Source organism: Stylophora pistillata, chromosome 14, assembly GCF_964205215.1.
Source record: "Stylophora pistillata chromosome 14, jaStyPist1.2, whole genome shotgun sequence".
Taxonomy (NCBI): Eukaryota; Metazoa; Cnidaria; class Anthozoa; order Scleractinia; family Pocilloporidae; genus Stylophora; species Stylophora pistillata.
In genome coordinates this window covers 24490858-24512862 of record NC_142532.1, presented here as the reverse complement: position 1 = coordinate 24512862, position 22005 = coordinate 24490858, and the positions used below count along the sequence as shown (strand labels likewise).

The following is a 22005-nucleotide window of genomic DNA, read 5'->3' as shown; positions in this document are numbered from 1 at the left end:
ATGTTGCCATTAAATTGATAAATATAAATATAAATACGAATCAACAGTCTTTTCTTCAAGTTTTTTGTCAAACCTTTATTGCCCAAGCAAAACAAATCGAACCCTAGCTCACTGGAATTAACAAAACGCCAGCGCTACGAAATTGTTTCAACTATATGCTTATAACTTCAAAATCTCATCAAATCTTGACTTACCTCATTTTTTATTATTTTTTCACCCTTTCCAAGTATGAATTTCTGTGTTGGTGACATCAAACACATAAAAACAACCGAAAAGAAGCTTATTATCGAGTGCATACTTCGAGCACGATGGACACCATTTTGTCTCGTCCCAGTCCCCACCGTGCAAATTCTTCATCCTGACTACGATCTGAAAACCATGTCCACCTTTTACGGCAGTTTGTGAGGAAACAAGCACGGTGACACCCGATTTTTTTTTTCAGGTTTTTGCTATGAACAATCTAATAAAGAACATATTTGAAGAATAAAAGAAGTTTGACGGTAGAACATGTTTTTTTTTTCGAAAATAGTTCCGTACTTTGTGTATTTTGGCCAAGGCGAGGACTTCAAGCTAACCACGAAACTGTCCGAAAAAGGGCAAAATCCCCACAACCGAGCAATCAAAAACAGCTAAAATGAAGCAATACCGCTTATTTTGATAAAGGAACCTTCAATTTCAAAATAAAATTTTGTTTCTTTCAAGTAACCAAGGCTAAATTCAGTTGGAAGGTGATTCGAATTTTTAACGCACAACCAATAAAAATAGCCCATTTTATTAGCCTGCCGACGCATAAACAAGCACGGTGACCCCATTTTTTTTTTACATTTTTTTAATGTTTATATCATGAATGTTAATCATACCAAGTTTCAAAAAACGTTTGATAGTAGAGCAATTTCAAGGGAATTACCTTAAGGGGATTCCCTTGTTTTGCACTGCGCAACCTTTTCTGCGCATAACATTGCGACATCCAAGATTGCGGCCCTTCTTCATGCTAGCGTGAGAAAAACAAACAAGGGCCGCTTTTGCAGAGCGAAAGCTTTTATTTGCAATAAGAATGCCGCAAATCGGCTGAAAGCTTCTGGTAATGCTCTGGTAAGACAAGAAAATGAAAAGAATGTGCGTGATCCGGAAGTCTGCAGTGGATTTCCACTTCGCGGCCGTCGAGTTGTGGAATTCAATGTCCCCCTGTGAGGCAGCTCTACAGCTCTTCGACTGCATAAAAGAACCGGTGTCTGGGTTAGGATCACTACTGTACATATCCTCTTCAAACTCTGAGTGTGGAGAGACAAATACCTGTCGTACAAACAAGACCCACCGTAGCACCGGAACAACGCGAGGGAGACCAATCTTTGATGTAAACACGAAGTTCGCTGCAGGTTTATTTACATTAAACGTGGCTAAAAATCTTGTTTTCCACCATTACAGCATCCATTCAACATCTAGCCAATTTGTTAATAAGTTGAATCGAAATATTTACAGGGATGCTACACGCAGGCATAGATCCTACCCACGTAAACGAGTAGTTATCATCCATCAATATACCATCACTTGGAGAGTCCACGCTGAAGGCTCGCGAGAGGGAAGTGGGGCTCCAAGTTGAAAAGTTGGCCAAGGAATCATGTCTGAAAAGTTTGGAAAGCGAAAGAAACATGTGGAAAGATGATAGTGAAAAGGAAAATGTGGAGATAGGAGCGTCATATGACATGGGATGGCAAAAAAGGGGAAAAGCCCACAACAGCCTGAGAGGTACACTGCAAATTCAACGTCTGAAAGAATTAAAAAGGGTGCATTTGGTTATGCATTTTCTTAGAAAGCTGCTGTTTTTTTCTCTGGATTGTTCTTTAGCTTACTGACAGTTTTGGTGTCAGCCAATGGTCAAAGTTAATGAACTAAATAATTAATAAATAAATAAAATATATCCTTACTTTCACCACTAGGTGTTGGCTCCATGGTTGGCCTAAAAACTGGCAAGGTGATTTGCTATGGTTCAAGGTCAAAGAAGTAATGTATAGAAATATATTTTGTCTACTAGCACCTTGTTGTAAACAACAAGAGCGATGTTTTTTTTTTTCAATTTGACCAAAAAAGTACAGAATCATTCAACATATGACAGCACCCATATTTGTCTCCTCTTGAAAGTGTTACCCAGGACCTTTACTCATAATGTCTTTTGTAAAGGTGTGCAACAAGTGAAACTGCCAACAGACAGTCGAAAAACTCTCGCATGCACAACTGCAGGCTCAACTGGGAAGGCTCGTCAAAAGCTATGGAAGCTGATGTTTGTGTTGATCTAGTCAAAAGGTAATTACTAACCAGGTAAGTAATAATAAAAAAAAAAAATAAAATAACAATTATAATAATAGTTGTTAACATGTCAAATTCACAGCTCTATTGCTGCAAAGAGAGACTTGTGGAATCTACCTCAACTGGTAGAGCGCTGCACTAGTATCGCAGAGGTCAGTGGTTCGAGTCCCGTACAGGCCTGATTTTCTTTTTCAGGTCTGATTTTCGCTATTGCATAAATAGCGCTATCTACTGCGAGGATCGCACATCATACGTATCTAATACCGCAGTGCAAAATATATGAACTTCATATATTCATTGCATCTTATATGCTTATAACTTCAAAATCTCATTAAATCTTGAATTACCCCATTCTATGTTATTTTTTCACCCTTTCCAAGTATGAATTTCCGTTTTAGTGATATCAAACACATAAAAACAACCGAAAATAAGCGTAATATCGAGTGCATACTTCGACATCTGATGCCCGATATATTCTGTACGATTTCGTTCTTTGAGCGTGTGACGCCGTCACAGCCGTCACAGCCGTCACAGCCGTCACAGCCGTCACAACAGAGGGTAGACTGGGCTTGACTCACTCGTCAGACTGTTAAGGATACTCAAACGATTGACTGAACTTGACTCATTCATCAGACTGACTTTTAAGGATACTCAAAGGATTCATTTAGCCTAAGTCGAATTTGTTTACGAAGTACTTTGATTTCTTTGTTGCGAATTTTTTTAGTTACGGATGTGGTTACGTTGTGCGCGTATAAAAGCCTCGTTTAGCGTCGCTTTAGCTATTGTATGATTGTATTTCACCTGGATTAGGCTGGGTTGCACGAAAAATATATCTGGCATGGTATAAATCCACGGATGGGATGGCATTTGTCCGGAGAAGAAAGGAGTGCTGTTGAAGTTTCGGATGTGTGTTTTGTGGACAAGTCTCTTTTAAAATGGCAAATTTCCTTTGCGTAAGTTCTTGTTGAATGTTTCCGGAAATTTTGTTATAATTCCTTTTTGCACATAGAGCCGTTTAATACTGTTGAATTGCCAGTCAATAGTCGTTTAAATTTTCGCGAGCATTAGCGTGACCCCGCGTGAAACTGAATTAAATCTCGAAATGTACACCTCTGTTCGTTACCATCTAAATGTACAGCCGGTTAACCATTTGTTCGTTACCTTGTTTTTGTGAACGTAAGTCTTTCTCTATAATCTGTTATTTATTATTGTTTTTGTTGATAATTATTGGACACAACTCCTTTTAGTTGACTTTGTTTTTTAATTTGGAAGTTGTCGTTCTTAGGTCTCGTTTAGTGGCTTTGCAGTCGCCTTTAACGAAGTCCATGGACTTAATTCAGGTAAGTGGTACCATTCCAGTATGGGGCCCATGAATATAAATAAAAGCAATTATTTCCAAAAGGTAACTGTTATTTTTCGTCCTGTCGAGTTTGGAGTTTACAGCTACTCTATAATTTGAGCAGGTCGAGGGGACGCGAAGGTAGGTGGCGCATTACGGCTATTGGAATATAGTTTAAATTTTATTTGTATATAAGGCCCAAATCGGCCATTTCTTTCCATAATTAAGGTCGAGTGATAAAGCTATCTTTGAAATGTAAACTTTATTTGGCCTCTTTTATTTGTGATTTAAATTCTCTCCTAAATATCTCATTAATTTCTCGCAGTTGTGTCGGCCACCCTGCAGATGGCCACCAAAACTAAAAGGCGCTCATAGTTTTCGTGAAGATAATGAATGTAAAGTACTTGAATTAATTAGCATTAGAAAAAGCCCCGCTTGACTACATTAAGGGAAAAACTAGGTGATCAAAAGCTTCTTTTTCTAACGTGGGCTTTTAAAGATAATTTGAAACCACAATGAGTGGTAATAACGCGTTGTTTATTCGCAATCTTGCTCACTGTCCTCACTCTTGTGGTCGAGAACTGCTCCCGGTGGACGAAGCCCCTATGACTGCACTTGTTAAAGAGGAAAACTAGTTCTGCAAATACAAGTTTACACATTTGTATTTTGAAATATCACTTGTGGTGTTTATCCCTGCAGTTACCACGTACAATTCGTGCTATTATTTGTTTAATACACTACAATCCTCGGGGGGCCAAGTTGAATTCCTGGGCGAATTTGGTGTACTGTTGTACCCTCCTTCAGGCGTTACTTGGCAAAACCATTGCACTTCGGCTTTGTTAAGTATAGTTGTTTGGCCATTGCACTGACCGTGGCCGAGGACGCCCTATAAAAAAAGCAAAAAAAAGGAAACCGACTAATACTGAAAAGAATATGAATCTAGCAGCCATTTCGGGTCTATAGTTTCGTTTTAGATCCAAAATTCAAGAAGGAAGCTTTTTGTATCTTTATTTTGTAAATCCTTTGTAAAAATTAAGATGTGTTTCTTCTCCTCAGGATTAAGTGAGAAAAGAGTGACAAATGCTTTCTGGAATGGAGAGCTGGAAGCTGAACTAAGAGAAAGAAAGGCACTTGACATGTTCTGGATGATGTTTGTTGATGCTGACAGAGAGGCAATCATGGCTCACATTGACAAGCTTAGAGCCCAGGCAAATTATTCACATCCTCGTGGAGACTGCACTGAAGACTGTAATGCTAGAGGTGATGAATGGCAATGTAAACTGTTCCCTCTTTTTGCAGTTGTTTTTTTCCCAAACCTTTATTTTGCATGAAATGTAGTTTCCTATTAATGCTGAAACCAGAGGAGTCAATAGCAGATTGGATTGGAGGATTTTCTAAGTCATTTATAAATACAATCTGTGATTAGGAATGACTCTTTCATTATTATTTTGAAAGGATGTGGTAAGCTTTGGGTTGCAGACAGGTAGTGGAAGTTGATGTTCGCACATTGTATGATGAAGAGAAAGGTGCAAGCCCTAATGTTTATTTTCTGATTCATATCATTAAGAGTTGAAATCCTTGTTTTCACTCATCCACCTTCAATATTTTTGAGAAAGGTCAACAAAAAGTGTTTTACATTACTCTCTGGGGATTTGATTATCATATTTTTTTCTCTTCTTTAAGCTTTTTCACTTTTCTTTTAAAAGAAAATACATCACATTCATAGTTTAAAATTTGTTGTAAATTACTATGTTCACTTTCTTATTGAACTGCATTTGTTTTGTTGCTATTTAAAAATAACAATAAATTTCATAGATGCATAAAATTTTGAAGGACCAGTGTGAAAAAAATCTGATGGGGTCAGGGTTTGGATGAATCAGTTTGGACTCTAATGGATTCTATTATGAATGTGCTTCCACTGAATGTGATTTCAGTTATGTTCGCTATGGAGCCCTTATATTTGAGAATGGCACACTTTTTAAAACATTTGACAATTTAATAATAATCATTTGGTCATTACTGTCGAATCTCCTTTTTTTTTAACATTTTTTCATTAGAATGTTATCAATGGACTTCCCCTGGTAAATTATCCTGATGTCTGCACTGCTGCCCATGTCCATGGAATGGCATTTTGCCAGGAACATTTAGATTTTCTTTCCTCCAGGCATCCAAGTATTCCTTCTGATATTAGAGGCTTTTTAAAACATTGTGGTGTTTTAGGATGCAAGTGCTGTTGAAGGTAAGTGGTGATTTACATTCGGATGTTTACGATTCATTTCTTCATGTCATCAACTTCGCATGAAGGATGAATAGATGTTCCTTAATTTTCTTGTGCAACCATTTTCATCTTTTCCTGCTATACCAAATGAAAAATCAAAAATATGTTTCGATAAAAGATCCGACATGTTACCCTTTTGATATGTGGGTTGCCAGACAGTGCAAATAATTGCACTTGCTAACTGATAGAAGAGGTTGAGTATCAGATGACTCAAGTTGAAGGTTTCCCAAAGTATTTGTGTGAGCAATCTTCTTAGCTAGAGGGTCATGTTGATATTGGTCAGTACATGTTATTTCACTCATGTCTGGTAATTGCTGTATGCAATTTCAATTCTGGGCAGTGCTTTTTAGCACTACTTCCTTCCAGTTAAAATGCGAGCACTCACTTATTCATATACTTATTCGTATTTTTTACTTCTCAGTTGCCGACAATATCACCCTAACCACTGATGAAACTAAAAAGGTAGAATCTGTGGTAGACTCCATTTTGGATACTGCAAGTACACCTGTAGGTCAATCAGCAGTGTTATCCCAAGGTAAACCTATCCCCTAGGCCCTCCATAAGTTTGCCTATTCATTTCCAATTGTGCATATTTAACTTTTTGTACAGCTGAAATGTTTCTGAAATTGTAAAGGCATCACCCATGACAAGTTTGAAAGCAATGCAGCTTTAATTGAAAAAATTTTGTTTTTAGTGTGTCGTTTTTAAGTGCACGACTCCTGTTATCTTTGACTTCTCCCTGAGCCTGTTGATGTCAAACATATTCCACATTGTAGGTTAAGGGCTGCATAATGGTTTTGAAATCGTATAAATAGGTTTGCCTTTTTGTGATATGCTACCATACCATGTTTCATTAGCTTTTAGTTACATTTGAAGTGCCAAAAGAAAAAAAACTCATTTTTTCTTGCTCACACAACAGGAAATGGAGAGATTTTATCTCAACCTACCTCGGCTGCATTACTAGCTGACTGTGCAGAGGAAACACCAACATCTTGTAATAAAGAAACTGGTGAAAAAAAACGCCTGCAGAAATGGTCCCGTGGACATTTTTTTATTGTTCGAGGCAGTGGATTTATTGACAAATGGAATCCCCTTTTCCTGAACCTTGGTTAATCTTCTTTCACTATATATATAGCTGTTTTGAAATGTTGCACTTTCCGCTTACATATATATGTATGATTTAAGTCATGTTTCCCCGGACAATTTTCTTTTTAATGATAATATCACCTTTTGCAGGTGCAGATCGATTGTCAAGTTAAAGATAAATAGACGCAAACAGTATCACATTAAAAATGTTGCTACTGCTTTGACTTAATTTGCAGAGTTGATTTGATTCATCTTTGAGCCAGTCAAGCAGAGTTTGCATTTTATGTACTTTAACTCAGGTGTACATTTCTCTTACCTGTACTTATACAGTTAAACATGTAAAATTGGACCTCAGTGTAGGTTTAGCCATGCCTATGATTATTGAAATGAGTCATGAGAATTTTGTTATCTAATATGCTAGACTCTCCATTAAGTAAAACCAGAGGTATCAATTTTATTTAATGTTTTCTTATGAAGGGTTATATATTTATTTCATGCCAACAGGTCGGAGAGTCCATCACAAGCATTTTTGATAATAATTAATTGGCTCTTAATCGTTTTGAAGGCCTTATCACCATCTTCTTGGGGTGATATATACTTGGCATACAACATGTGTCACGTTGATGGCATGAAAGCTGCATCCAAACCATTGCCACTTAACCACCACCATTTGACAAAATGTGGTCTGGAATAAACAAACTCATAGATAGTTTGCACCTCAAGAACTATAGAGATCCACAGTGCAAGACAAAGTACAATCCAGCCCAACTGAAGGAGGAGTTACCAAATGTTAACACTATGGCAGCAGAGCAGACCTTTGTTTGGCTTTCCCGTTTCTGTAATCATATGTGATTCAACATGTATATTCACTTCTATATTATGCAAACCTCATTACACTTTGCCTTTTCCTTAAAACATGTCTTTTGACAACCAGTTTAATAAGAAAGCTCTGTAAAGATGAGGCAAATTGAAAGCTAATGAAGGAACCAAATTACTATATTGCTAATAGCCCAGTTTCCCTTCATTCTCAAACATGACAAACAGTGATTATCAATAGATAGTTAGGAGAAAAGGTTGTGTGGATGAATGAAGTAATCATGCAAGAGAAAAGAATGCCTTAATCTACTTGTTCTGTGGTAATTTAGAGATAATTTTGGTGAATTGGTATGTGATCGGTATTCACGGGTTTAAAGTGCAATCTTGAGATAAATCCATCTCTCTTATCCCCTTCCACTGCACTCACCATGGATCCTCTTTTGGGACTCTCGTCAACTTTAGACACTTCAAGTGGAAGAACCTGTTTCCTGGACACTGTTGGGAAGGAGCAGTGCACCAAATAATCAAATAGTTTTGGTGGCAATGATTCTTATTATTACTCAGCTCGCGTTTCTACGTAGCTGCCACTTTGCTTAGTATCTGCATGTTATGACCTTGCCTGATTTAACTATGAATCCCACTTGCCATTGTGTGGAAAACAACATTTATTGTCATCATTTATTGTAGACTCATTTCTGCTTTTATATTCCAAATAATGAATATCAGACAAGAAGTTCTGTTAAAGACAAATTGATGTTAAATATTTATTCTTACTTAGATAATGCCATGTACTACTTATGCAAGTACCTAATAAAGTTGTTATTGTTGTTGTATAAAATTTCATCAAAATATTATTCCTTATGATGTCATTTTTCTCCTGCACTAATGATTTTTTATCCGTGTTTTTACAGTTTAGTTAGGGGACCTTTCATAGGTATAGCCTCGCGGTTCACTTTTTCAAATCTGTTGCGTGTATCATAGGTTTGAGCAGATATGTAGTTGAATAAAATGTTATTAATATCCGACAGTTTTAAAAAGTTATGTTTGCCATAAGATCATACAAAGACTGGGGACTGGGGCGATAAACATAACCCAGGGTGCATGTAGGATTAAAATCTTCCTAAACTTTGAGAACGTAAATAAAGAAATAAATAAAAAACATGAAATAATAAAATACGTCTATATATATATATTATGTGGCAGTTAAAACGTCTGGATGCCAGAACTCATATACACGAAAGCTGGGCGCCTAGGACGTGGCCAGCTAACAAGTTTAGAATTTACATATGTACCCCCCCCCCCCCAAAAAAAGAAAAACTTATACAAAATGATAAAAAAAAAAACTTCTAAAAAAAAAAGCCCTAGTGGCTAGTTCCTAATGTCTTAAAAACTCAACAAAATAACATATGGCTAAGATGAAGTCTTCAACTCATGACTTTCAAAGATCTTGAGTGAACTGCTGACTACAGACTTCTGCATTCTACCTAACACTGCTGTACTCCTTTCTGATCCAACAAGCTCCCTGACGCTCTTCTTGAGGTCTTTCGAGTACCCTCCCAGGATATCGATGATTATGTTGTACTGAACGATATTAAAACCCGGGTACTGTCTCTTGAGCTCTAGAAGAAGCGGGGCGTACTTCATGATCTTCTCCTCGTCTTTGTGGTCCATGGGCAGCTCATCTCCAGTAGTGTTACCGTCTTGCGCGCCTTGTCCACTAATTATATTGATAATAATATATTGTTATTATCATTATTATTATTATTAATATTATTATTATAAAAGTTTCGATAGCTTTTTATCTTACGTGAAAAAATTGTCCGTTAATGCAACAAAATGGAGTCGCTTGTTGGTCAGGACCCACGCTCGTTAGTCTTTATAGCGGAGCTCGCAGCGAAGCACGTCATCATAAAAATGGTAGTAACATATAAAGCCGAAAAATTGTGACTTATAACTGTACGGACGTCTGTACAAGGTGTTACTTGCATATTAGTTCGATTTGAAAAGTTGATTTCGACCTAAAAGTTAACGAGCCTTTCGAGAAAACGAGCCGCTGGAAGCTTTATCAAATTTTTAGAACTTGCGTGGCTTAAGCAAAGTGGGTGCTTATTTGAAGAGGGTTAGGGTGAGGAATGTTGGGAGCTTATTCCAGTGATAAAGGACTAATCGAGGGTGCCGACTGTCACAACCAAATACTGTCACGATTAAACAATATTGTAAAAGAGCTTAGTCTTTTCTTCACAATTATTCTTGTCAACTTCTAAGCTACTCTAAAGGGCTATAGGATAAGTCATGGTACTGATAAAGGATAAATTTCGACATGTTACAACCTGTCAAGGTGTGTAAAGTCATTACGACTTAATATATCGATCTAGCCACGCCTAAAAGTGGAGCTCGCAGTTTTATTATTTTGTGTACGTCTCAAAGGCAATTGACGATGATAAACCAATAGAGTGCAATTTTATCAAACACCAAATAATCAAAACAAAAATAATCACAACAGCTTATTGCAATAGAGGTTGAGAAGAAAAAAACCAGAGGGTTGCTATGTCTAGCAAACACAAGTGGACTAAATTACAATTTAGTTAATGTAAGTAGTTGCTAAATCTGACTTTAGCCCTTCATTAGAGTGAAGAGTTAGCCCTATGCTTTGACAAAAGCAGTGAAATTCCAACTTACTTTAGACACTTGATTATGAATTCTTTTATTGGAACAAAAATTTTCTTGTTCTTACTTTTTCAAAAGAAGGTAAGGTAGCATCCATGGCAGTAATTTCAATGAGTGCTTCAGCAGTTTCTTTTCTTGACAAGCAAAATGACGAATCTATGAGGACCTACAACAAACAAAGGACACTTACTAATAAAAATATTAATAATGACAATGGGATTTAGCTGGCGGCATTCCATGAGGTGGTTCTTCTCGTCCACTGGTTTAAAGTGAAACGTTGAAATGTTGGTTTTTGTGGAGGGAGGAAAACCAAGGAACCTGTATAAAAACCCTTGGAGCAAGGACATACCGACCCACATACCACATATGACACCAGGTCTGGGAATTGAACCTGTGGAACAGCAGGGAGGTGAGTGCTCTTGCCACTCAACCATCCCTAGTTTCCATTCGGTTACTATGCAAGGTTTTGCTACTTCAATTGTCATCTTTGGGTCAAGCACCAAAGAAGATGGCACACAAATCATAACAAAGATTGATGGACAAAACATTTTTCATACAATCTGCCATCCTTATAACTCGGGAAACTCTGATTGATTCATGCACAACATACTTCAAGCAAATGATTATCAAATCGGCATCCACACAGGATTGAAACTTTCTCTTCCAACTCTCTGGCTAAGGATGCTATTGATTCACATTACTCTTCATCAATAGGCTGACCAAGAGGAACTCCTCTCCATCTTCCAAGCCAAGAACCTTCAAGTTTCTCCAAAAGGTTCTAAAGAAATGACCATAATTATTACAATTTAGACTTTCAGTCATGTCATAGGAGAGGATACACATTCATCGCTCGTGAGAGTTGAAATGCTGATCACCTTCATTCTCCTGTCAAGCCTTGTCCTTAGTGTCCACCACTCGGTTGTGTTGTTAATATTCATGCTTTTGATGCTGTCATTCATTATGTCTATAAATTCCTCCAATACACTAGACTGGAACAGCTTTGAAAGATCCATAACAATTTTGTCTCCCTTTACAAAATAAATTGTTTCAGTCAATAGTTAATTAGGTTAATTTACTACACCAACCCTGTTCTTGTGCTTTTATCATTACTTACAGACTTTCTAGTGGTTAAATGAGAAATTATCTACTAGTAAGCTCAGGTTACCCCCACTGTTTTGTCAGATATCCAGACAGTTTGCTCAGATGTATTTCTAGTGATCTTCTAGAATAAAGAGGTATTGTGAGAATTCAGTGTTTTACCCAAAAACCCCTCATGGTGACCTTGGACAAAGCTTACACCTGCACTACAGAATCTCAACTGACTGTAAGCTACTACCTCCTCCAACGTAGAGGTTTGAGGTCCACTCTCCCTAAATACAACAACAGAGTAACCGCAATATAACCAAGTTGTTACAAACACATCGACATACAGTGCAATCCTTGTTCTGTGCTTCTCCAGATGTTGTGTTAATCTTAACCACAGCAGGATCACAGTCAGCCCTTATCCTGCAGATCAGCAGTTCTCTGTCCTTGCTTACTGGATGTGTGAAGGTTTCCAAAGTGCAAACAGTCCACTCTAGAAAACAATAATTCTAATTTCTTACCTTGTCAATATCACACTATAGGACTATTGCCAAATTCATTATTTGCTCAACGTAATAAATTAAATTTCAGTTCTACTTGTCAAAGGAACTAAAAATTTATGGCAAATGTAATCATCTATGTGTAGCATGAGCTGAAGAATTGGGAAGAGTCAAATGATGTGGTCTGGTAACAAAACGTTTTTGACAAAGTCATTTTGCTTAAAGAGTTATGTTAAATTAGTGACAATTACATTTCGCTAGAAAAAAATATTCTCCTGTTATAAGAGTCACATTGTTCTACAAACCAATCCTGAGAAAGTGGAACAGTTAAACACTTTCTTTGAAGCTGGTTTGGCTGCATAACACAGCTGAAAGCTCGCTATTGCTTGTAAAATAACTATAATGTACCTTTAAGCATGTTCTGCAATAGGGAAATTTCTTCAGGAGTGAAGAGACCTTGTTTGTATCTCTCAGTTGCACACAAGGAAAACTTCATGATGTTTCGAGTCTTGATCAGGGTGGCCAGTTTTTGGTGAGAAGTATTAGTGAAGAGTCATCAAGTGACAAGGAGGAAAGACGTTCTGCAAGCTTCACCAGATCTCCTTTGTTTTCCTAACAGACAAAAAGGAAATAACAAAATAAAGAGAAATCTACTTGTAGATTTATTAAGTTCCCTGCTCTGGCATCCCATGTTCTAGTTCCCTGTTATGACATCCCATGTCTTACAGTAGTTCCCTGTTCTGGCATCCATGTTCTAGTTCCCTGTTCTGTAATCCCCTGTTCTGGCAGCCATGTTCTAGTTCCTTGTTTTCGCATTCCATGTAAAGGAGCAGATAAACTTTGAGTCACTTAGTGCCACAGTAATTGGGGATACCAGTAAACACGGACAGTTGTGTACCATGTCTAAGAGGTAAAAGCATCCAAATGAATTTCACAAGGTCACGAAAAATCTCCCTCTTTTGTATACATAACAAAAAGAAGTCTATCAAATGCAACAGTAGCTACAAGTACTCACAAGCAAAGGTGTTATCATATATACCAAAGGTTTAGAAAAATCCTTTGCTATTCTCCTAAAATAACAAAATCACAGGGATTGAATTGAAAATATCCCTGGTCACTAGTCAGTGAGGTCATCGTTAATTAATTTGAGTTGAAACTTCAACTTAAATTAACAAAAAGGACGTAAACTTTGCCATTATAGTATAGATGAGTGTTCTACAAACTAGTTCCAAGTTAAGCTTTAGAGGTAAACAATTCCCCTTTGAAATCTTCACCATAGGTAAGATATCTTGCTCTATGGGGACATAAGAAGTTGAAATGAAATTTGTTTATACATTTGCCGTAATTGCATAAAAAAAAAAAAAAAGAAAAAAATTTGAAAAATAACTGTTTTGCTGATTTGGACAAGGCAAATTTACCAATTACCAGTAGATTAATTCAATGTTGAATTCACATCAAGGGAATAAAACAAAAGAAATTAACCCTTCATTTTCAGCACAACTTCATGTTCAACAAACAATTTTTAATATCTTACTTTATTCTCTTTCCTGTTCTGGTAACAGCTTGATGTCTAAGAGTAACAGACAAGGACAGTTAATATTATCCTCAAACAATCAGTCTCATTCTATTCTGTTTGCCAAACGACAAACAAAAATTCCATTCGAAGTTGACACCATCATATACTTTCCCTCAATACACCTCAGAGAAATAGCAACAACCTTTGTTGTCCATTCGACCTTAAGGATATGACAAACCACAACTCTTCCTTTTAGACTTGGTAGTTGGTTTTGGTACTTATCCAGAATTCAAAGTAGTGCAAAGTAGCTGCATTCCAACTGGCGGTTACACTTTGCATTTCTACAAGATGCTTGATGGCACTTTTCTTGAACCTTTACATAATTAAGGACACAGCCATATTCTGACTGCCTTTTCCAGAGAAGCTAACAGTAAAGTTATTTCATGCTGTTACTCGTTTGTAACGCTCACTGTGATACACTGTTCCATTGATTTGGCATCGCTTAAAAGACCACACCTTTCCCCAACTTGGTAGTTCTCTTCTTAGTGCCTTCCATTCTGCTTCAGACAGGATCTCTGAATTAATGGCAACTTTTTCCAGTGCCCCGATCACAAAGATCCTCAGTTCAAACTCTTCAGTTTTGGACCTGGAACATCAAATTAATGATAATTAAGTGTTAAAAAGGGGTTAGATGGACACCACAACCTTACATCATGCACAGATATTTACTAAAACTCTTGCAAGCTTGTAATTATATTTATAGGATCAATGCATATGGGTTTGCTCAGAACAATCTGTGTAATAGACATTTCCTTTTCAAAAAAGAGAAAATCCCAATGATATCTCTCTTGTAACTCTCTTGTTTAATGATTGTACTATCTGTGATAAAAAGTATTAATTGCACAGATTCTGAAACTTACCTTTTGTAGTGATTTTTTTGGGTGAGTTGAGAATACAGGTTTTGAGCTTCGAAACTGGAGAGCTCTGAAGCCAGCTCTGGCAACTTTTGCATCACAGAAACTCCATCCAGAATCTAAAGAAAATAAAACATTCCTGACCAGTTAAAAATTATACTTCATTAACTTAACATTTTCTCATTCTTATCTGCACGGATATAAACAATGATTATAATTACATGTACCTGTCCATCAATATTCTGTGTACCATGAAATAAATCACGGAAATCTCCATTAAGGTCTTCAAAGAAAAAACAAGAATGACTCCAAAGAGGCCCAAGATCTTCAACACAGTCTCTCAGATGTAACAGTTGATGAACATTATATGTCATAAACTGTGGACCTGCAAAGAGCATATGAAGGGCATTCATATTAACAAAGATTTAGTAATACATAGATAGGTAAAAACGAACGATATAAAAACCCGACGTTTCGGCGACTTCATGATGCCATTATCAAGGGTACAAATGAAAATAAAATTAACAAATGCAAGTTCAAGAGTTACAACTACTTAGAATTAGTTGTAACTCTTGAGCTCGCATTTGTTAATTTTATTTTCATTTGTACCCTTGATAATGGCGTCATGAAGTCGCCGAAACGTCGGGTTTTTATATCGTTTGTTTTTACCTGTTTATGAAGGGCATTCAACTTTTGTTAAACATGCTCATGAAAGTTTGTGTGTATTAAGTAGAAAGATATCTGTTTGAGGATATTCCCACTCAAATCTAACACTCATCCGACTTAACTAAATTTCCAAGGTAACGATAGACAGCGAGAGAATAAAAAATGAAGCAGTCACAAAGCAACATGAGATCTCAGAAAAAAGTTCACAAAGGGAAATTTGCTCAAGATTTCTCAAATTTTGAGAACAAAAAGATTATCATAACATGCATGGAATGGAGCAACCTAACTGTGATATTACAAATACATACCATAGAGAGTAGACGCCTGTGCACAAAATAACTTAAGGCATGAAGCAGAGCTTTCCCTCTCCTGGAGAGAGATAGTTTCTTTCAACAGTCCGTATATTCCTCCAACTAAAAGCATCAGATGAAGAACATACATATCTGGCAGGTACTTCATCAGAAGTGGCACGGCATAGTACAGCAGGAAATTCTTTTTTCTGATGCTAAGGAAAATCAAGAGATTACAAGATACTGCATCAAAGATTCAATCAAATCAGTGTACAATTCTATGGGGTGCCATTACCGCCAAAATTATATTTTTAAAATTATTCAGCCTCTTTTTCATTAACCACTTACTTATACGAATTAACCATACTTGTCACAATATTATTTAGTCCATTTCAAAAATTATTCAGCCTTATTTTCATTAACCACCTACTTTTACGAATTAACCATGCTTGACACAATGTTATTCAGCCCATTTTGAAAATTATTCAGCCTTTTTATCATGGGGCTTGTTTTTAACTATATCCCAACATAACTTGCGGTATTATAAATATATCCCAGAGTTCTTTTCACACCCTTTTCGTTGCAATATGGCAGAAAGTACAGGGATTGCGGATGTTGCACGTTCGCTCTCCCAAGCTGCTACCAATTTAATAAGTCTAGCATCACAAGAGTTTCGAGCAACTAACACTACTTCTGATCTACCTCATGTTGATTGTTAGTTCTTTGGTTTCTTTCTCTGTTTTGCAGCCCTTGTGACGGTGAAATGTTTTGCTTGACTTGATGTTCCACGTGAAGTTGTGTTGCTTACAACTGGTGATGGCGCGTTGTGAACTTTTTGGTACGGAGAAAACGCTCGTTTCAACTCAGCTTGAGCTCGATTAGAAGTATTATTTGTTTCTCGAAGCTCTTGTGATGATTGTGGTGCTAGACTTATGAAATTGGTAGCAGCTTGGGAGAGAAAACGTGCAACATCCGCGATCCCTCTACTGTCGGCCATATTGCAACGAAAAGGACATGAAAAGAACTCTGGGATATATTTATAATCCTGCAAGTTATGTTGGGATATAATTTAAAACAGGCCCCATCAAAAAAAGGCTGAATAATTTTCAAAAAGGGGCTGAATAATATTGTGACAAGTATGGTTAATTTGTAAAAGTAAGTGGTTAATGAAAATAAGGCTGAATAATTTTTGAAATGGGCTAAATAATATTGTGGCAAGTATGGTTAATTCGTAAAAGTAAGTGGTTAATGAAAAAAAAGGCTGAATAATTTTAAAAATATAATTTTGGCGGTAATGGCACCCCATACAATTCTACACCTTAAGGAAATGTGTGTCATTTCTTTCAAATACACGAGTTTAATTTCTTGAAAGTTCTTCATTTAAGAAAGTTCAAACCTGATGCAAGGAGTCACAATTGAATTAATTTTAGTTGCCTAGGTGGATTCCCCCCTAAAGAAACCCCATTCATGTATATTCAAGTGCAAGGTGTAGTGAATGACATTGTTCAGCATTGAGACAAACTGTAGAGATGAAAACTGATATATAACACACACAACCCAGAGGCCCTTTACTAACCTTTCCAATCCTTCTTATCCATAATACTTCTTGGTGTTCTGGTTACCTCACTTATAGGTTTAATAGAAAGAAATTCTTTGTCAACTTCTTCAACTCTGTGATGAAATTTTGTGGGCCGAGGCCAGGAACGTGTTCGATAATTGAGTCAGTTTGCTAGACATAACGTCTCGTAGTCACGTTCGACGCACTAAAAACTACTATAAAACGAATACAAGAATTGTAAAAACGTGTAAAATGGTATATAAAAAGTCACTTGTAAAAATGTAGCGGAATTCCAAATCGATTTCGATCAATTACGATCCTCATCAGTAGTACTCCGCCATGTTTAAAATACTCATAAATAATTGTTCATATAAGTGACTCTGAAATGTCCACACTTCTTCCAGGCTTCATGTAAGCGGTCATGATGTATCAATCACAGCTCGTGGGATTTGAAAAAAGTTCCATTCGTTCTTGGAGTTCATAAGCGAGTCTTCGTTCACATTATTTATCCTCACTCCTTCAGTTATTTGTCTCAGCATCGCGTCATTGTGATAAACCCCCGTCACATCCATTCGGAACTGCTTTACCTCTCTATTGTGTTTCTCTTTACAGTGTTTCCACAATGCAGATCGTTCTTCCTTATTGTTAAGTGATTTCGTATGCTCTTTCCCTCTGGTATACGCGCTCCTGGCTGTTTCCCCTACGTATACGCTGTTACACTGGATACACTTAATCTCATACGTCACACTTTCTCTATCACACGGTCCTTTTCCACCTGTGCTACACAGGTGGTAGCACAGGTGGAAAAGGACCGTGTGATAGAGAAAGTGTGACGTATGAGATTAAGTGTATCCAGTGTAACAGCGTATACGTAGGGGAAACAGCCAGGAGCGCGTATACCAGAGGGAAAGAGCATACGAAATCACTTAACAATAAGGAAGAACGATCTGCATTGTGGAAACACTGTAAAGAGAAACACAATAGAGAGGTAAAGCAGTTCCGAATGGATGTGACGGGGGTTTATCACAATGACGCGATGCTGAGACAAATAACTGAAGGAGTGAGGATAAATAATGTGAACGAAGACTCGCTTATGAACTCCAAGAACGAATGGAACTTTTTTCAAATCCCACGAGCTGTGATTGATACATCATGACCGCTTACATGAAGCCTGGAAGAAGTGTGGACATTTCAGAGTCACTTATATGAACAATTATTTATGAGTATTTTAAACATGGCGGAGTACTACTGATGAGGATCGTAATTGATCGAAATCGATTTGGAATTCCGCTACATTTTTACAAGTGACTTTTTATATACCATTTTACACGTTTTTACAATTCTTGTATTCGTTTTATAGTAGTTTTTAGTGCGTCGAACGTGACTACGAGACGTTATGTCTAGCAAACTGACTCAATTCTTCAACTCTGTTCCCAATGAAATAGAGCTTGTCCTTGTTGTCCTGAGAGAACCAGCTATTTAACAACTGTTCCACTACACCTTCACACACACAATGCATGTAATCAATGGCAGTACCACGGATGATGTCAAATGTAGGAATTCCAAATGCCCAGGATAAACCAAGAACTCCCTCAATATCATAACTCTGGGGAGATAAAGGAGAATGAAAAAAACACTCAAGATGAGAAAGAAACCATTCCCTCTGTAATATTAGGGTGTACATGAAAATTCAATATACAATTTTTCATGTTCATCAACATTTGACAACATGGTGCAGTCGACTCTTATATGCTGCAAATACCAATCACCAGCAAATTGTAGTCAACTACAGTCTGATGAATTTAAAGAAGTCAGTTTTTAAACAAAATATGAACTTCAGAGTTTCTCTGTTCATGAAAATGACTAAAGAGACTAGTCCCATCAACTTTAAGGTTAGTTACATGCTCTGGAACAATTTAACAAGTGTTTACTTACTGTTTTGGCACCTTCCTTCCTCCTCCTCAGCACCTCGATGGCCTGCTCGTTGACCTCATTATGCCTTCTGACCTCACCATGACCACTGCTTGAGGAAGCATTGTAGGGATACATGTGGCACTGTCTGTTTCTGCCCTTCTTTCCAATGCCAATGACATGCTGACAGCCTTTCTCTTTACATTTAGAGCACCCACTGTACCCATTAAACTGTTTCATCTGCAGCCACAAGGCCTTTGCAGGGGAATCCAGTGTCACATCGAGCAATATACCTCTAACATTGACCACATCTCCATCCCCCACTGACACCTGCAATCCTGCAAAGCAATATATACTTTTACTTTATCATTCCTATGTAGGAATTAAATTTTGTCTCTGTTTCACACAACCTTGTAGGCTAGGGTGGCCAGAATTCAAGCTTGGTGGTTGAAAAAAAAAAAAAAAAAATCAAAAATTAAGTGATGAATTGAAAGTATTATCCGATAGCAAATTATTGTTTACTGTACACTATGTAGGATAAGCCGCACTCACAGATAAGCCGCACCCTGAGTCTGGCAACTCATACATGTATTTTGAGAAAAAGTTTATTGAAAAAAAAAAAGAAAAAGAAAAAGAAATCAAAAGTAAATTCTCGAGAATGATATTTTAAAATGTACTTTCTTGATTTATTTATTGTAAACCCATATAATCTCACTAACATTGGTTCTGAGAATTTAGTTCACATTCTCCTGGTATGGTTTTCTTGTCACCCAATTAAGATGGAAGTTGTTTACCTAAAATAATAACTACTTCAGAGTTTCATAATTTTTCAAGGCTACAACTCTACCTCTACCATGTGCTGGGTGTTTATTACCTGGATTATATAGAGTCCTCAGAGAAATAGTAATTGGCTGTAAGAATGTTGGAAAATGGGGTTTTCCTTTACCAAACCAAAGTCCTGCAAAAATGCGATTCATCCTGCTGAACCTGTCAATAAAATTGTAAAAGGACAGTGATAAAAATAATCTGTTTTAAACCTTATATTGTACTAAAATAATGACATGCATTGAAAGTAAACAAAAGGGCATCAACTTTGCCTGCATTTGCACCACAGCCACATAGACTTATGACTTGTACATATACCAAAAACTGTATGAATGTAAGTAATCTATTTTTCACCTCTGAAGCGGAGGAAGTTCATTGATCACTAGAAAAACTGGCCATACTCCATAACTTGATGATCGAATAAGTGCAACTCCATCAGTGTTTCCAAGGAGTGAAATATTGCTTGCACTTGCTGAGAAACCACCAGGTCCTAAATGCATATTGTACAGATTACCATCATAGACATCTTGGATTGAACTGCCATCAGAAGTTTCTCTTTTAAACCTGTACTTTAATTTTTCAAGTTGACCTGGACCTGTTTGACAAAAACAGTAAAGTTATGTCAAACCTACATGTACGTGATATATTTGGCTTACAGATTGTATTACATATTGTAGTGATAGCAAAACAATCATCAACATCATGTTGAAGCTGATTGCTTGTGATAAACAATTTTATGACACCTCAACAGATTCCCAGCACCAACATAAGCTGAAATTATAGCAAAAGTTGTCAGAGCACTTCAGTGGTTCTCAGGGATCTCCAGAAGTTCTGGCAACCGGCATAAATCACTGTCTACTTGTCCTGAGCACACCGGCTATTCTGGGAAAATATAAATACATTTCGGGGTTTCCACTTGACAAGACAGCAAGTTATCCCTGGCTACTTAAAAATTTTTTCTCTGACTAGTTCAAAGTTTTGAGAGAGCCCTGGGTTCTTAGAGTACTGCATACAACAGAAGTGTACAAAAGAATATAAAGAATATTGTATAACTTACGTGACAAAATTGTATGCAGCTGGTCTTCTATTGGAAGCTCAATGAAAAAAGACTTATCTGATAGAAGTCCACTGCATATCCTACAAACCTCACCATCCTTTGGTTTACCAACAGATATGTAGACTTGACATTTTGGATTAGGGCAACAAAAGTGCTTTTTCATAGGATGCTTCAGATATTGGATGTGGTCTTTGAATTGGCTCAATCCTTTTACTGCATTATTTTCCTTGGGACAGTGCAACTCAAGGAGGATAATGAGATCATTAGTGGCAACCATGGACAGTTTGTGTCGCATAATGAATGCCATTGTAAGAGCTAAACTTTCTCCAACTGTTATTCTGCTATCTTGATACAACAATTCATGTTCTATGCTTTCATCTTTTGTTTCTTCGACACCTGATGCCACTTTTTCCACTTCTATTTCCTCAATTAAACTAGCTAGTTCTTCTGCATATATGTAGGTATCTGGGACTTCCTCCTGCACAGCGTTACTCTCTTCAGGAAATTCTTCATTAGCTGGTATATCTTGCATCAAGCTGACAAATTCATCGAATTTGTGATCAGCAGCATTTTCAGAAATTAAGGAATTATTGCCATCTGATATCAAAAGAAAATTGTAAATAAAATTACTGAATGGCAGATATAGTCTAGGCCATCCTTTAGGTATACAAGAATGTTGGAGTCCTATATAATGATTATTCTTAAACTTTGACATTGATTCTATGGGTTTGCAAGCTAGATCAACAATTAAGCCATTACGTAAAAAACTGTGGAAAAATGTTTAGTTTTCCCAGCTTGTGACTTGAAAGAATAAAAAGGACGCTCACCAAGACAATATTGGTCCGAAAAACTACTGTCACTTTGAATCGTCTGCATACTTTCCAAAATTTCTGTTTCGCTTTGTAGCTCTGATGAGAACGTACTGCCGCGGCTATGATGATTACACGTTTTGTCTTGATCTTCAGAATCCCGTTGATGTGGTGATACCTCGTTGTAACACAACTCATCTTCTTGGTGGCTTTGAATTTTTCGTTTAAGTTTCTTTCTTCGCCAAATAGTTGAACGCGAAGGCTCGCCCTCGGCTTGAAATCTCCACTTTTTATAGCTTGGGCGCTCTGCATCCATGCTTAAGGAGAGAGTACGTGAAGCGCGAATGCGTGAGCAGCTTAGTAACCAAGCCTAGAATGTGACTGAC

General features: G+C 37.1%; 2 protein-coding genes and 1 pseudogene across 9 annotated transcripts; 1 reads left to right on the top strand and 2 right to left on the bottom strand.

The window, feature by feature from the left end:
• The first annotated feature begins 989 nt into the window (after positions 1–989).
• On the top strand, positions 990–8848 carry LOC148717186 (uncharacterized). Of its 7 annotated transcripts, none has more exons than XM_088746136.1 (9): positions 990–1354; positions 1480–1746; positions 1938–2001; positions 2179–2301; positions 3590–3644; positions 4700–4903; positions 5701–5882; positions 6343–6456; positions 6841–8848. In XM_088746136.1, the coding sequence occupies exons 2-6, from the start codon at positions 1650–1652 to the stop codon at positions 4703–4705; spliced, it is 345 nt and encodes a 114-aa protein (XP_088602262.1). In that variant the 5' UTR covers positions 990–1354; positions 1480–1649; the 3' UTR covers positions 4706–4903; positions 5701–5882; positions 6343–6456; positions 6841–8848. The 7 variants fall into 7 exon arrangements, with proteins under 7 accessions (XP_088602262.1, XP_088602264.1, XP_088602266.1 ...); XM_088746138.1 differs by lacking the exon at positions 990–1354 and adding an exon at positions 3115–3257 and having other exon boundaries at positions 1441–1746; XM_088746140.1 differs by lacking the exon at positions 990–1354 and adding an exon at positions 3115–3257 and having other exon boundaries at positions 1441–1746; positions 3577–3644.
• Positions 8471–13594, bottom strand: LOC148717185 (uncharacterized). The gene is made up of 6 exons (XM_088746129.1): positions 12482–13594; positions 11921–12066; positions 11366–11518; positions 11101–11268; positions 10558–10656; positions 8471–9540 (listed from the first exon to the last, which is right to left on the bottom strand). The coding sequence occupies exons 1-4, from the start codon at positions 12567–12569 to the stop codon at positions 11188–11190; spliced, it is 468 nt and encodes a 155-aa protein (XP_088602255.1). The 5' UTR covers positions 12570–13594; the 3' UTR covers positions 8471–9540; positions 10558–10656; positions 11101–11187.
• Positions 12785–21980, bottom strand: LOC148717184 (uncharacterized; annotated as a pseudogene). The gene is made up of 12 exons (XR_015995693.1): positions 21638–21980; positions 20811–21407; positions 20108–20348; positions 19803–19915; positions 18953–19266; positions 18431–18623; positions 17017–17119; positions 15478–15668; positions 14731–14888; positions 14510–14622; positions 13608–14235; positions 12785–12976 (listed from the first exon to the last, which is right to left on the bottom strand). The product of XR_015995693.1 is annotated as an uncharacterized LOC148717184 (transcript).
• Between the last annotated feature and the right edge of the window lie 25 nt (positions 21981–22005).

Bases quoted from the DNA above. Each gene is read 5' to 3' on its own strand.
- LOC148717185 (XM_088746129.1), bottom strand. From the start codon at position 12,569: ATGAAGTTTTCCTTGTGTGCAACTGAGAGATACAAACAAGGTCTCTTC. The intron at 12,067-12,481 runs GTACATTATAGT...ATTGTTTTCTAG, and splicing joins ATTGCAGAACATGCTTAAAG to AGTGGACTGTTTGCACTTTG. The intron at 11,269-11,365 runs GTGATCAGCATT...TCATTTCTTTAG, and splicing joins GGCTTGACAGGAGAATGAAG to AACCTTTTGGAGAAACTTGA.
- LOC148717186 (XM_088746136.1), top strand. From the start codon at position 1,650: ATGTGGAAAGATGATAGTGAAAAGGAAAATGTGGAGATAGGAGCGTCA. The intron at 1,747-1,937 runs GTACACTGCAAA...TTTCACCACTAG, and splicing joins AGCCCACAACAGCCTGAGAG to GTGTTGGCTCCATGGTTGGC. The intron at 2,302-3,589 runs GTAATTACTAAC...TGTCGTTCTTAG, and splicing joins TGTGTTGATCTAGTCAAAAG to GTCTCGTTTAGTGGCTTTGC.